This window comes from Gymnodraco acuticeps, unplaced genomic scaffold (assembly GCF_902827175.1).
Source record: "Gymnodraco acuticeps unplaced genomic scaffold, fGymAcu1.1, whole genome shotgun sequence".
NCBI lineage: Eukaryota > Metazoa > Chordata > Actinopteri > Perciformes > Bathydraconidae > Gymnodraco > Gymnodraco acuticeps.
In genome coordinates this window covers 1,043,308-1,055,711 of record NW_022990341.1, presented here as the reverse complement: position 1 = coordinate 1,055,711, position 12,404 = coordinate 1,043,308, and the positions used below count along the sequence as shown (strand labels likewise).

At 40.8% G+C, this 12,404-nt stretch overlaps 1 protein-coding gene across 1 annotated transcript in view; it reads left to right on the top strand.

Annotated features, from left to right (window-relative positions):
• The window catches only part of cpamd8 (C3 and PZP like alpha-2-macroglobulin domain containing 8), a gene marked incomplete in the record, with an annotated part of 38,021 nt that overhangs the window by 16,710 nt on the left and 8,907 nt on the right, over positions 1–12,404 (top strand). The window contains 9 exon segments of the mRNA XM_034223526.1: positions 1,607–1,838; positions 3,559–3,712; positions 5,339–5,469; positions 5,634–5,685; positions 5,887–6,185; positions 7,813–7,881; positions 7,967–8,123; positions 8,403–8,579; positions 9,296–9,377. Of these exon segments, the coding sequence (XP_034079417.1) occupies positions 1,607–1,838; positions 3,559–3,712; positions 5,339–5,469; positions 5,634–5,685; positions 5,887–6,185; positions 7,813–7,881; positions 7,967–8,123; positions 8,403–8,579; positions 9,296–9,377 (1,353 nt within the window).

Sequence of the window (12,404 nt, the reverse complement as noted above, 5' to 3'; positions counted from 1 at the left end):
CTAAGTGTGATTCTGTGAACATAAAGTGTTTCTTTGTTTATGTTTTAATTATTTGTCATGTTCATGTTGCAAAAGGTGCTGCTGTGATGCATGAAAAACGTTATACTTTACCTGACAATCAAGTTTTATCTTATCGTAATGTTTCATATCGTATTGTATAGTATTATCGTATTGTATCGCATGGTAATGTATCGTATCATAACGTTTCGTAATGTATCATAACGTATCGTATGGTAATGTCTCGTATGGTAATGTGTCGTATGGTAATGTTTCGTATGGTAATGTCTCGTATGGTAATGTCTCGTATGGTAATGTCTCGTATGGTAATGTGTCGTGGTATCGTATCATAACGTATGGTAATGTCTCGTATGGTAATGTCTCGTATGGTAATGTCTCGTATGGTAATGTCTCGTATGGTAATGTGTCGTATGGTAATGTTTCATCGTATCGTAATGTATCGTATCATAACGTATGGTAATGTATCGTATCGTAATATATCGTATCATAACTATGGTAATGTATCGTATCGTAATGTATCGTATCATAACGTATGGTAATGTATCGTATCGTAATATATCGTATCATAACTATGGTAATGTATCGTATCGTAATATATCGTATCATAACTATGGTAATGTATCGTATCGTAATATATCGTATCATAACTATGGTAATGTATCGTATCGTAATGTATCGTATCATAACGTATGGTAATGTATCGTATCGTAATGTATCGTATCATGGTAATGTATCGTATCATAACTATGGTAATGTATCGTATGGTAATGTATGTATGGTAATGTTTCATATCGTAATATTTCATATCGTAATGTTTCATATCGCAATGTTTCATATCATAATGTTTCATATCGTATCGTAATCTATCGTTTTGTATCGTGTCTTATCGTTTCGTAGCTAATCGTAAGAAAAACACGAAATTAGAAGAGGAAGTTGGTAGAGAAGATTGGGAGTTGGGGTTAAAAACCAGCGAGTGAAGATGGGAGATTTGAGAGAGGAAAGGTCCCGTATTTCCCCCCTCTGGGTGTGAATGTGCCTCATTTAAACTGGGCGATCTTGGAACGGACTGTCACTAAACAGCTCCGTCCATTCATTTTCAGCCAATGTAAGTTAACTGCCCATAGATTTCCATATGCTTGATTCCTTTGGATGAGACTTCAGTTCTGCCTAATTTCCTGCAAACTCCAAAGCCCTGATTTCCCTTTAAAAGTCTATTAAAGTGGGTTTTGGGCAACTTTGATCAAAAGAAACGGCCTGCATGGAGTATTTCAACTTTTATGATATCCTGCGACCGTTTGCCAACACCAACATTAAATTTGCCATTAATGAGTCAGTCCATTTCATCCAGAGAAACAGATCCGGTCAACACCTGACTATCCACCACTTATCCATTTGAGCGTGTTTACTGTACTTACATTGGTGCAGGTGTTGGTGTTGACACAGGTGTTACTCACATAAAAGTGATCTGCCGTCATCAAACACATCTTTGTAGTCTGCGCCTTGTTATTGCTTAATGAAAAGATGCTAAAACTATTTTCTCTCCAACTAAATTTGCCACTCAAGTTGTACATGTGTAACTCACTCACAGCTCTGAGAGCGGGGAGGCCGAGCTGAGATTGGAGGTGCCGGACTCGATCACCACCTGGGTGACAGAAGCCATCGGCCTGTCGGAGGAGAAGGGGCTCGGTTTAGCAAAGAGAGCTGAGCTTCGGACCTTCAAGCCCTTCTTCGTTGACTTCACCTTGCCCTACCGTTTAATCAGAGGGGAGCAGACCAAAGTTCCCCTCACCGTCTACAACTATCTACCATCCTGTGCCGAGGTAAGATGGTGAATGAGAGGTCAGATCAACAAGAAACAAGTTACCTTTAGACGCTGCAGCATGTGTGCATTAAGGCTCATCAGCAGTTGCCTTCACACAGTACTTATCTTACATTATTTATCTCAAAAAACATACTGAAGTGGACATGGGTTCCACCTCTCAGGTCTTCAGGGGTAGATATCAAAGTGCCATAATCATGTTTTAGCCCTTAACATACAAAACTGTGAGGCATTTTTCAAAAGAAGGTTTAAAAGTTGGATTTTTTCAGTATTTGCAGGTTATGACAATTCTGAAAAAGACTTTAGAAGGTATTAAAGTGCCTTAGATTTAATTGACAAAGATCTTCAAATTAATTTTAACATTTAAACTAAATGTTAGTTTTAAAATATGTTTTGGTCTTTAAGCAGGTTTTCATAGGGATAGTTAAATGTGTCAAATCTATAATAAGTAATTCTAGGTCATATTATCCCCATTGGCTTTTCATGATACTTTTATAATTTGAAAGGTTTGGTTGTGAAAGTGTTATTACATTGCCTTCTTACATGTGTGGGGCTCAACAGGTTAAAGTGTGCATTAAGATGTTATTTGTGCATTGTTTGTCAAACTAAAAGATATCCCTGTTCACGTCATAAGTACCAGAGAAGTCAAATTGAAAGTCTTCACCCTTCCTGAAAGGAAAATAGGAGTTAGCATCAAAAAAGATGAAATGGGATGGCATGGGAAATGTACAAATCAAATGTGTCAGAAAAAGGGTTAAACTGCTAAAGAAACAAGTACCAACACAATGTTATGTCACTTCAAGCAAGTGGGAAGTCTTAGCAAGTAGATGTTCACAGTTTAAATACATGCGTAGATGACATAGGCTGTCTCCTGAAGTGGGAAAGTGAAGTTAGTTGCTTCCTACAGCTCAATATTACAAACTTGTCGAAGGGCTTAACAATTTAAACCACAAAATAAATCCTCAGTTGTGAAAATGTGTTGTAGATCATGGAGGAGACACAGAGCCTCCACCAGGTGCTGAAAACCAACCTAAAAACACATGATGTGCCTCATCGGTGATGTCAAACCATTTTGATAATCAAAGCAAGGCTTGTTATGGAATGATTGTTGGTAGAGGTCTATTGGTTCTCACGGATTGAAAGATGAAGCCAAAGGAAGCGCAGGTGTTTTTTTTTTATGTGAAATTATGAGATTAGCTTGGAAGTATGTTGAAGGCTCTCTTTGTAGCCCTTTAAGCTCCGTCCTGGCCTTAAATGGGTCCATCCTGTGCTCCTCTCACATGACATCATGGTGTTTGCAGATGAGCCCGTTAAATGGCCTGTGCGTGTGCTGCCCTGATGTCATGTTAGGTGAATATACAAACCAGAGTAGCCCTTGCTTTGATGTCCGTCCCAGCAACATGTGATTCCTATATTTTCTGCTCAGTTATTTACGACTTGTGGCGTGTGGATAAAGAACAGTTAAAAGATCCCTCCGCATTACTGAGCCTCTGTGAAAATTGGACGATGAGTGAAACTTAATCCTTCAGGGAGCTCGAGAAGCATGAGTCAGACAGCATGGAAAATCCACAATGTGATTTAAAAATTCTCCCTCGCTTTCCGAGCTTTGAGGAGCACACGCTATATGAGGGAGGGGCGTGCCGGCAGTAATGATATCACTGTAGCTGTCAGAGGAGATCTGATCTGACCTCTGATTTGTCTCCTTTCCTCTCTTCCCACAGGTTCATGTTAAAGTCTCCGTCCCAAAAGGCATAACGTTTATCGGCCACCCTGGAAAGCACCACCTGACCAGGAAGAAGTGTGTTGCTCCTGGAGAGGCGACACCCACATCCATTGTGCTGTCTTTCACTGAACTGGGGTCTGCAAACATCACAGGTATTAGAGCCAAGTCATTTCTTTATAGCATATTTCACAAGTCACACATTTCTTTAAAGGTGCTTTACAATCTGTATAATTTAACAACCACCTAAAATGGTGGCCACAATAAAACTTTAATGGGGATTAAATGGAAGAAAGCAGGTGCCATCGCATTTCTAATGATAACTGAATTGAAAAATAAATAAACAAAAATAATAGATATGAAAGCTTTTAAATTTATGTGAACATATTTGAGAAATGTATGGTCTCCCGGCATGTATTTTCACTGTTAGTATAAAAGATCAAATGAACTGGTAGCAGTTTAATTACTGCAACAATTATATAGACTTTCTTTATCTTTCAATACATGAACAGAAAGGAGGCCTTTGTTCTTATCTACATGTTCATCAGTCATAAGATAATAGAACACAAAGACTTACACTTAAGACAAAACATTTGGAGAAAGAAATAGAAACTTGACACAAAACAAAACAACCTTTATCTAAAGGTCTTATTCAAAGTTTAGAAGCCAATGAAAACAATGCTGATTAGATTGTGCTGCATAATGGACATTGCATAATTGGAGCTCTTAAGTGGCGCAGCACTTGAAAGAAATATCAGCCTCAGTGTGATGCCTCACAAAAAGGCAAGCATTTGACTTAAAGAGCCGAGGGGCCGAGCTGTGTGTGATCAGGTCCCCCACACACAGTTACAAACAGTCCCCTGCTCAACGCATGTGAGAACAAAGCAGGCCGGCAGTGGGGGGGCAGCCGGAGCTATGCTGTGACACTCAGTGGCATGTTGATGAGTTTGCAGGTCAATGGAGGTCAATGGGCCCCCCACGGCCCGCTCCTTGTCCACTGGCCCCTTGTGTTTCCCTCTCAGTTCACACACACAAAGAGATGCCAGTGGCACGGGGCCACATTTCCAATGTCCTCCCAGGCAGGAGAACGTGGAGTCCTCTTACAGACATGTTGTCCTGTGTATCGTATGTTGATGACCACACATGACGAAACAGATATGGCCTTGTTGTGGTATTAGTCATGTTTGACTTCACTTCAAATTCGGCAACACTATGATATACATTTTTCCGTTAAATTCCCCAATAAAGAGCAACTTGTATTTACTTTATATAGTCCAAGCATCAATGTCTAGATTAGCAAAGGTCAAAGCAATGTCGCCAAGTATGATTTTTGACTTACGAATAATTTTTTATGTTTCACAAATCCATTGAAATGTTGCAGATTTTACATAAATATTGGTTTATTGAAGCAACCCATACAAAGTGAGTGTTAGACCCTTTGCATGGGAGGAGCTGAAAGATCTCTTTGGCAAAGGTCCAAACTGTTTTCTCTTAGTATTCACAAAACGCTAAGAAATACTTTGTTTTGATAATAAGAAATAATTTGACTACAACTTCAAAGAAACTTGAGGCAGACAACATTTAAAGGGACGCTCTCAGCCCCAGTGCTCCCAGGTCTACTGTTAGCATTTTAGATTGAACAAATACTACATATAGGTTGGAAAAAAGCCAAGGGGAGTCACAATAGTTTGACCATTCTAAACAACCAATGAAATGATATTGTGATGTGATATTACTGAAATACGGAAAGTTTATTGTTTTTTTTTTTGCCGTCCGGATAGCCCGCGCCATCGCCTACAGTGAACCGAGCTGCTGTGCTGATGGAATGCAGGCCGGCAAGACGAGTAATGATGTGGAAGATAAAAGAACTCCGATTGGTCTGGATTATGTTCGCAGAACCGTCCAAGTGGAGGTAAGAGAGCACATATTTGAGATGGAGAAAACTTGCTTTATATGTTTTTAAATGATTCAATATAATGCAGAAATTGGGTTGAGATAATATGTCAAAAACCTTTATTATTACCTTAATTTTTTCCACTTTTTAACTTTCTTTGTCTTCCTTTAATCTCCTTGCAGCCAGAAGGCCTTCCCAGGGAATACACCTACAGTGTCTTCTTCTGTCCTAATGGTCAGTGTGGATGTATTTTCCTGATATTGTATAATTATTTTAACATTTTAGGAGACTAATGTAAGATCCTAGTTTGCCTGCTGTATAATCACACAAAATACATTTCTTTAATTGATATATACGCATGAATTCAATACTAGTGCACTGTTACAGCTATAAGTACACAATACCTGGGTTTAAGTGCGTGAATGTCTTTCTCAGAGAGAATCCACATTTCCACCCCCAACAAGTACGAGTATCAGTATGTGAAAAAGCCGGCCAAGATGAACCAGTTCCAGGTGGCAGTGAAGACCCACAACGACGCCCACTTTGCCCTCTCCGCCAGCCCCCACGACAGTGCTGAGATGCTGGAGATCGTGCTCGGGGGAAGGCAGAACACTCGCTCCTGGATCTCGCTGGGGAAGATGGGCGAGCCTCTGATATCTGCGGCCACACCGGGACTCCTCTCCTGGGACGAGTTCCGCAGCTTCTGGATCAGCTGGAAGGGAGGCGTGGTGCAGGTGAGGAGACCAAAGAGCTGCAGTGGCATTTTGTCCTCCAACGAAACAAAAAAAATGAACTCAAAATTCAACTGCAACCGAGGTACCATGGATTGAATCTTCAATCAATACAATACAGCTTTATTTATAAAGTACTTTATAACCTCCAGACCAAAGTGCTGTACAGTCAAATAAACAAACAAAACACATATCACACAGCACAGCTCACACATCATAAAACAAGTACAAGTAGAAAACAATAGCCAATGTAAATAAATAACTCAGAACTAACAAGAACTGTAAAGTATTGTATGTCAATTATGAAGAAGTCCTTCTCCAGTACCGAGTATCAGGGGGGCTGGGCCAAAATCTTCTATCAGTTGGTACATATCACAGTGTAGCATGTTTTCTTGTTATCCAATACCTTAATATAGCATCAATTAAGTAAGCTTATAGTAAAACAGATCTTTGAGTTTGTCTAGTAGTTAAGTGTTTTATCAATATATTAAGAAATTATTGCAAAATGAATAAATATTTCCAGCTATACACAGACCATGTTTACACACACACACACACACACACACACACACACACACACACACACACACACACACACACACACACACACACACACACACACACACACACACACACACACACACATACACACATACACACATACACACATACACACACACACACAGCAAAATCAGATTAGGCAAGAGTTTGTTTAAACAACACTGGGGTTTCCCGTTAGCAGAGTTCTTGGCTGGAGGCACGAAGGAGTCATCACAATAAACTGAGTGATAATGTGTATACAAATACAAATATTCAAATGATAGTCCCTCAAACTATTTCACATTTGAGGAATGATGTGATTGTAATTTAGGTAATAATTTGGTGCCATGAAATCTCAATAAAAGATTATGAACGAATGTTGATCCCAATACTATTCCATTGAAAGATTAATTATCACAATACATGTTCGTCCAGGTCAGGGTTTCGATAAATAGCTGAATTATTTTAGTGTCATAGACTGGCAGCAATGAATTGACTGTTGATCATGTAAACAGATGAGAACATATAGAGATAAAACCTCCTGCAACAGATTTGTGTTTAGATCATGCCACAAAGACACAAAGAGGAGAGAGTGAAAAGGACCCAGCAGGCCATGGGGTCTGTGTGTTAGGAGGACTGGCGCCACTTTTACTGGCATGGTTTCCTGTAAGGTCACGCTTAACGGGCCGATGTCAGTGAGGACACTCGGTGATCCATGGCACTCAGTGGCTGGCACAGCATTATCCTCGCACCATTCACCAGAGGCCGCAGTTAAAAAGCCTGCGTATTACAACCCAACAGCAGTTATTTTCCTGGGGACGATGGCATTTCAGGGTTGAATGAGCTGTGGGCTTTTCGTTTAATATGATTACGCAATGTAACTCTAGTAGAGGAAATGTGCTCTACATGGGTGTGTTTGTATGTTTGTGATGTGTGTGTGTGGGAGGTGGGTGACCAACACTTGGCAGAAGGACATTATTAGCATGAGGGGAGTCCAAAGAAAGCAGCGGTTACTTTTTAAAGTGGCTTCATAATGATTTCTCCTTGACTGCTATATGTTTGTTCAGCCTGTGTGCTTTTCTCTCTGCAGGTGGGCCACGGTTTACATCCATCAAATGACTCAGTGATCCTGCAGTGGGTCGGCCAATTCCACGGACAGGTTTGACTCTTTTATGGCATTTTATATACTATTTGCATTTCATCTTTACAGATTCCTTTTAAAAGTAATTTGTTTGTCCGTCCAGGTTCGTCACATTGGCTTCTCAACAGGCTGGGGGTCAGTCGGGGAGTTTAAGATCTGGAGGAAGGAAGACTCTGATGAGAACCACAATGAGGCCTTCACTCTGGGGGTCCCACACAACATGGTGCCCGGATCTGAGAAGGCCACAGCGTTTATGATTGGTAAACTTTTTAAATTGCATTACAATACATGAAGTACTACTACATGCTTACAGGAGAAATTAAGGGTCAAAGGTTCAAGGTTCAAAGGTTTTAATGTCATATACACAGCTACAGTGTAAGCATCTTGCCCAACGAACCTTGATTGGTAGACACTAAATTCAACCGTGAGCCTTGTATTACCTTCATTATAATGCATCCTTTTAAAGCCTTAAAGCCTTTGCTCATATCAGTAAAGCTTACATGCGTTTTATGTATTGTTTCTGTGTGCACCTGAACCAGGGGACGTGATGGGGCCGACTCTTAACAACCTGGACAAGCTGCTGCGGCTGCCCTTCGGCTGTGGGGAGCAGAACATGATCCACTTTGCCCCCAACGTCTTTGTTCTGAAGTACCTGCGGAAAACCCGGCAGCTCACCGCTGACGTTGAGAATGAAGCCACTGACTACCTGCTCCAAGGTACAGAAACCAAACCTACTTCTGATTTTCATAACACATTGCACCCTTAGAATAAACTATGAATGCAAATTTACCGCAGTGGATTAAAGATGAGCTCCTCACTAAGATTTAAAAAGTTGTCTATTAGTCTTTTTTTACTTCTTGTTCTATGACTTGTGCATGTTTGTGAAGTAAAGATATGGGTTAAGTTTTTGTTCATTAGTACTAACATTTCTCAAACACATTCCTCGAATCCTGCTGACCTACTTCCAATTAGTTGGCTAATTGTTCATTTAGCTCTCTGAGTGTAGCAGGAATCCCATCAAGTCCAATCCCCTCTGGCCTGACTCTGACCAAGTGACTTAATGCTGAGCGAAAGAAATGTTCTCTCATTTGTTGGAAAGTCGTTTTTTTCTGGAAACAACTGAAACAAAGTTTTGCTTGGATAATGAACTGTGTTTGTGTAACCAAGGAGCCTTGGCAACATTTACTCCACTTCCTCTACTTTCTTCACTTGTCTGCGAGACTTACTCGACAACTCTAACTAGACCTTTTCTAGCACCCAACATCAGAGAAACTGTTAACAGTTGCAGTGGTAAGAGACGGTAAAACTAAGCATCTGCAGTCATGGAAATGTTCAGTTGGAGCTTGTCTTCATTTATCTTTGGAATTTCTCCCTTATTTTGAGGAACTATTCTTGCTCTCCCAGCAACTCTCTATTGCTTTTTCTCCTCCAGGCTACCAGAGACAACTGACCTACAAGCGGCAGGATGGATCCTACAGCGCCTTCGGAGAGAGGGATTCCTCCGGCAGTATGTGGTAAGTCATTCTGAGATGTAGCTGTGGAAGTTTACACTGCTCATACCAGCCAAGCTATGCTTAACTGTACCCACATTCTTCAGCTTTAACTGGGACATAGGTTGCCGGCCAAAGTAATGAAGTTTTTATCAGCGTCTCGGTACGCTGAGCTCAGATTTATCTATTCCTGTTGATGTGTTTAAATCTCTGGTGAGTTTTTCCTCCCAGTGTTTATTTCAGGTTTACACTCCCTGTGGGCCAGCAGGCAGGCAGAACCATCTCAGGATATTTATAAAAGTTAAATCAATGCTCTCAATGGGGAGCTCCACTGCTGGTATTTGGAAGCCCACGCACAATGTGCATACCTCAGGTTGATTTATGAGCTGAGGTGGGTATTATGATATTTAATAGAGCTAGCACTGTGAAACAGCAGGTTGCATAAACGGCAGAGAATCATAAACAAGCAGCATAATTGGATCCCTGAGGTAGGCAAAGCTGTCGAGATGTATTTGAAGTTAATCAGGGTTCATATCCGTTGCACTGTGGCCCCCTGCTGCTTTGGCCCCTCAGACGAGCTCTTAATGCCACTATTGGAGACACTATTATAAGTTGTCTGGAGCCACTTCACCAAATGGCGCTTTACCTTTTTTTGACATTGCCTATAGCAAGCAGAGCATGCCTCTTAATGACCCACCACCTGTGTGTAATTGGTAACATTAAACTTCTATGGAAAGCTGTGTCTTCCTGTGATGACTGTGAGAGGATATGAGGATGTAACGAGCTGCGGTTTGGAGTTTTCCTTGGCACCTCAGGCAACAAGTGTGGGCACAGCTCAGATGGTGAACCTTCTGTAAACCTGCATCAGACACTTTATGAATCCATCAACAACATGTTTGCATCCAAAACAAGCCCGGCTTTTAGTTTTTAGCTCCAGAGTTCACGAGTAGAGCAGTGCATTTACGGCCTGCTTAAAAGCACCCGTAATGCAGTGTTAATGTATTCCAGCTTGTAAAAATGCATCTGAGTGGAAATTGACAGGATCTAATGAAAAGATTGAACTTAATGACAAGGGCTGGCAGTAATGTGTTGGCACTGCCCATCTCCGGTGCCAAGGCTGTTAACACTGCACACAGAGGGCTGAGAGTTCACCGCTTCAGAGTCAGGGCGACACTAACCAGGAGACATGGGGCTGATGGAGGTTTTGAACCCCTGGCTCCTTTTTATGTTGAGCTCAATAAAAATGACTGCTGTTTTGCTAATACAGACCAATATTGTGGTTGGGTGTGGGTTTGTACAAACATTGACAGTTTTTTTTATTGCCAAACTTTTCCTCAACTACATTTATTTCCTAACCACTGATCCCAGCTGTAGGCCTTTGAACTAAACATAACCTTACTTTTAACTTTAACAAAGGAGACCAATAGAGGCGTTTCAGGCACGAGAGGGAACACAGGGATTTTTGCCTTTTCAGACCATTTACATGCACACAAACCTTTATAACAAACTACAGTAAAGGGAAAACTCTTTAAAATAACCCCTTTGGGTTGTGTAATGTTCTTTCCATCTTTAAACTTAATCTCAATACAGACAACATCCCAGCCCCCTGCTGTCCTTTGTTATCCTCAACTCTCACAAACCTACAGTACTTAAACATATGTGTTATTTATACAGGAGGCCCCAAAGTGTCCATATTTTCTATTTAAGCTAAGAGAGGAAGCCTGAGTTGCAGCATTACTAAATAAGTGCGTTTTACGAACGTGTCAAAGGTGGACTCCCTCCTTCTATAATTATTACATTATTTTTTCATTTTCTCTGACAGACTCAGTGCTTGGCTGTACATGTTGAGACTGGCATGGCATTTGTGTCTGCCCAAAGACTGATCTGACAGTGTTAGTGGGGTTAGGGGGCTGAATACCAGAGATTGTGAGAACTGATATCTGCTGGTGTATTAACCTTCTGTAATATCTGTTTCCAGTCCTTTGCCAAAATGACAAGCCAATGTTTCTCTCTTTCCTATGATGTAGTTTGGCTTCATTGCATAGGTATCTAATGTGAAAATAAAGCCATCTATTGTCAATATGTACGATCAAAAAACAAAAGGGAATGTTGTCTTGTCACAGAGCTATCATCCACTGACAGCCTGCAAAAGTAATCCTTAGAAAACAATTATACAAATAGACCTATCCTTAAAATGGTAATATAGCGTTGATCATCCACGGGCAGACACTTGCTAACAGTTTACTGGTGTCTTTACTTAGTTTAGTTGCAAAAGTATCAGCAGTAGCTCCTGATCCATCATTTCAGCTTCATTAGCCCCAAGGCAGCTCTTCCTAAAGGTGTGTTCAGATCAAACGTGAAGCAGATTTTTGCCTCCCATTAGTTGTGCAAATACTGCTGCGGGATTGTTTTCTGGAGTATTTAACAACTTGTGAATATTCACCCTTTATAGCCAATGTAAGCACCTCTTCCCTCAACCATACATGGATACCACATAGCTTGGTAGTTTAATAATACATTGCATCTATTAACGTGTCGTGATTGTGTCTGTAAGCGCACTGGTGGCCTTGACACACTTCAACCCTAACTCTAAGTTAAAATAAAAGACCTATGAATGCTTTTAAAATGGACACACACAACACAACTTCTCAATATATGAAAGCACAAAACACTTAAAGGTGGGGTATGTAATTTATTTCAGAAACACTTTTTGTTATATTCCATGGAATGCTCTTAACATCCCGATAGCAACGAATACATGAAATGCTTTGACAATAAATACATACAAAAATGTCATCTGTGGAAGCCGTGGCGCTGTAAAAAGCACGACCAATCATCTGAGCCGGCCCGGCTAAAGTAACTGGATGGTCTACCTGCCTGTCAGCCTTCCATCTGTGCACAAACTTATCTCGTGCCCTCATTGGTCATGTGCGCGTTCGTGTGTGTTGGAGAAGGGGCTCTGTAAGGAAGTCTGAAGGAAGGGGCAGGTTTTTTTCGGCTGCGTACTTTCAAATTCTAGCGCACTCGAGCTGGTTTCTCCAAAATGACATT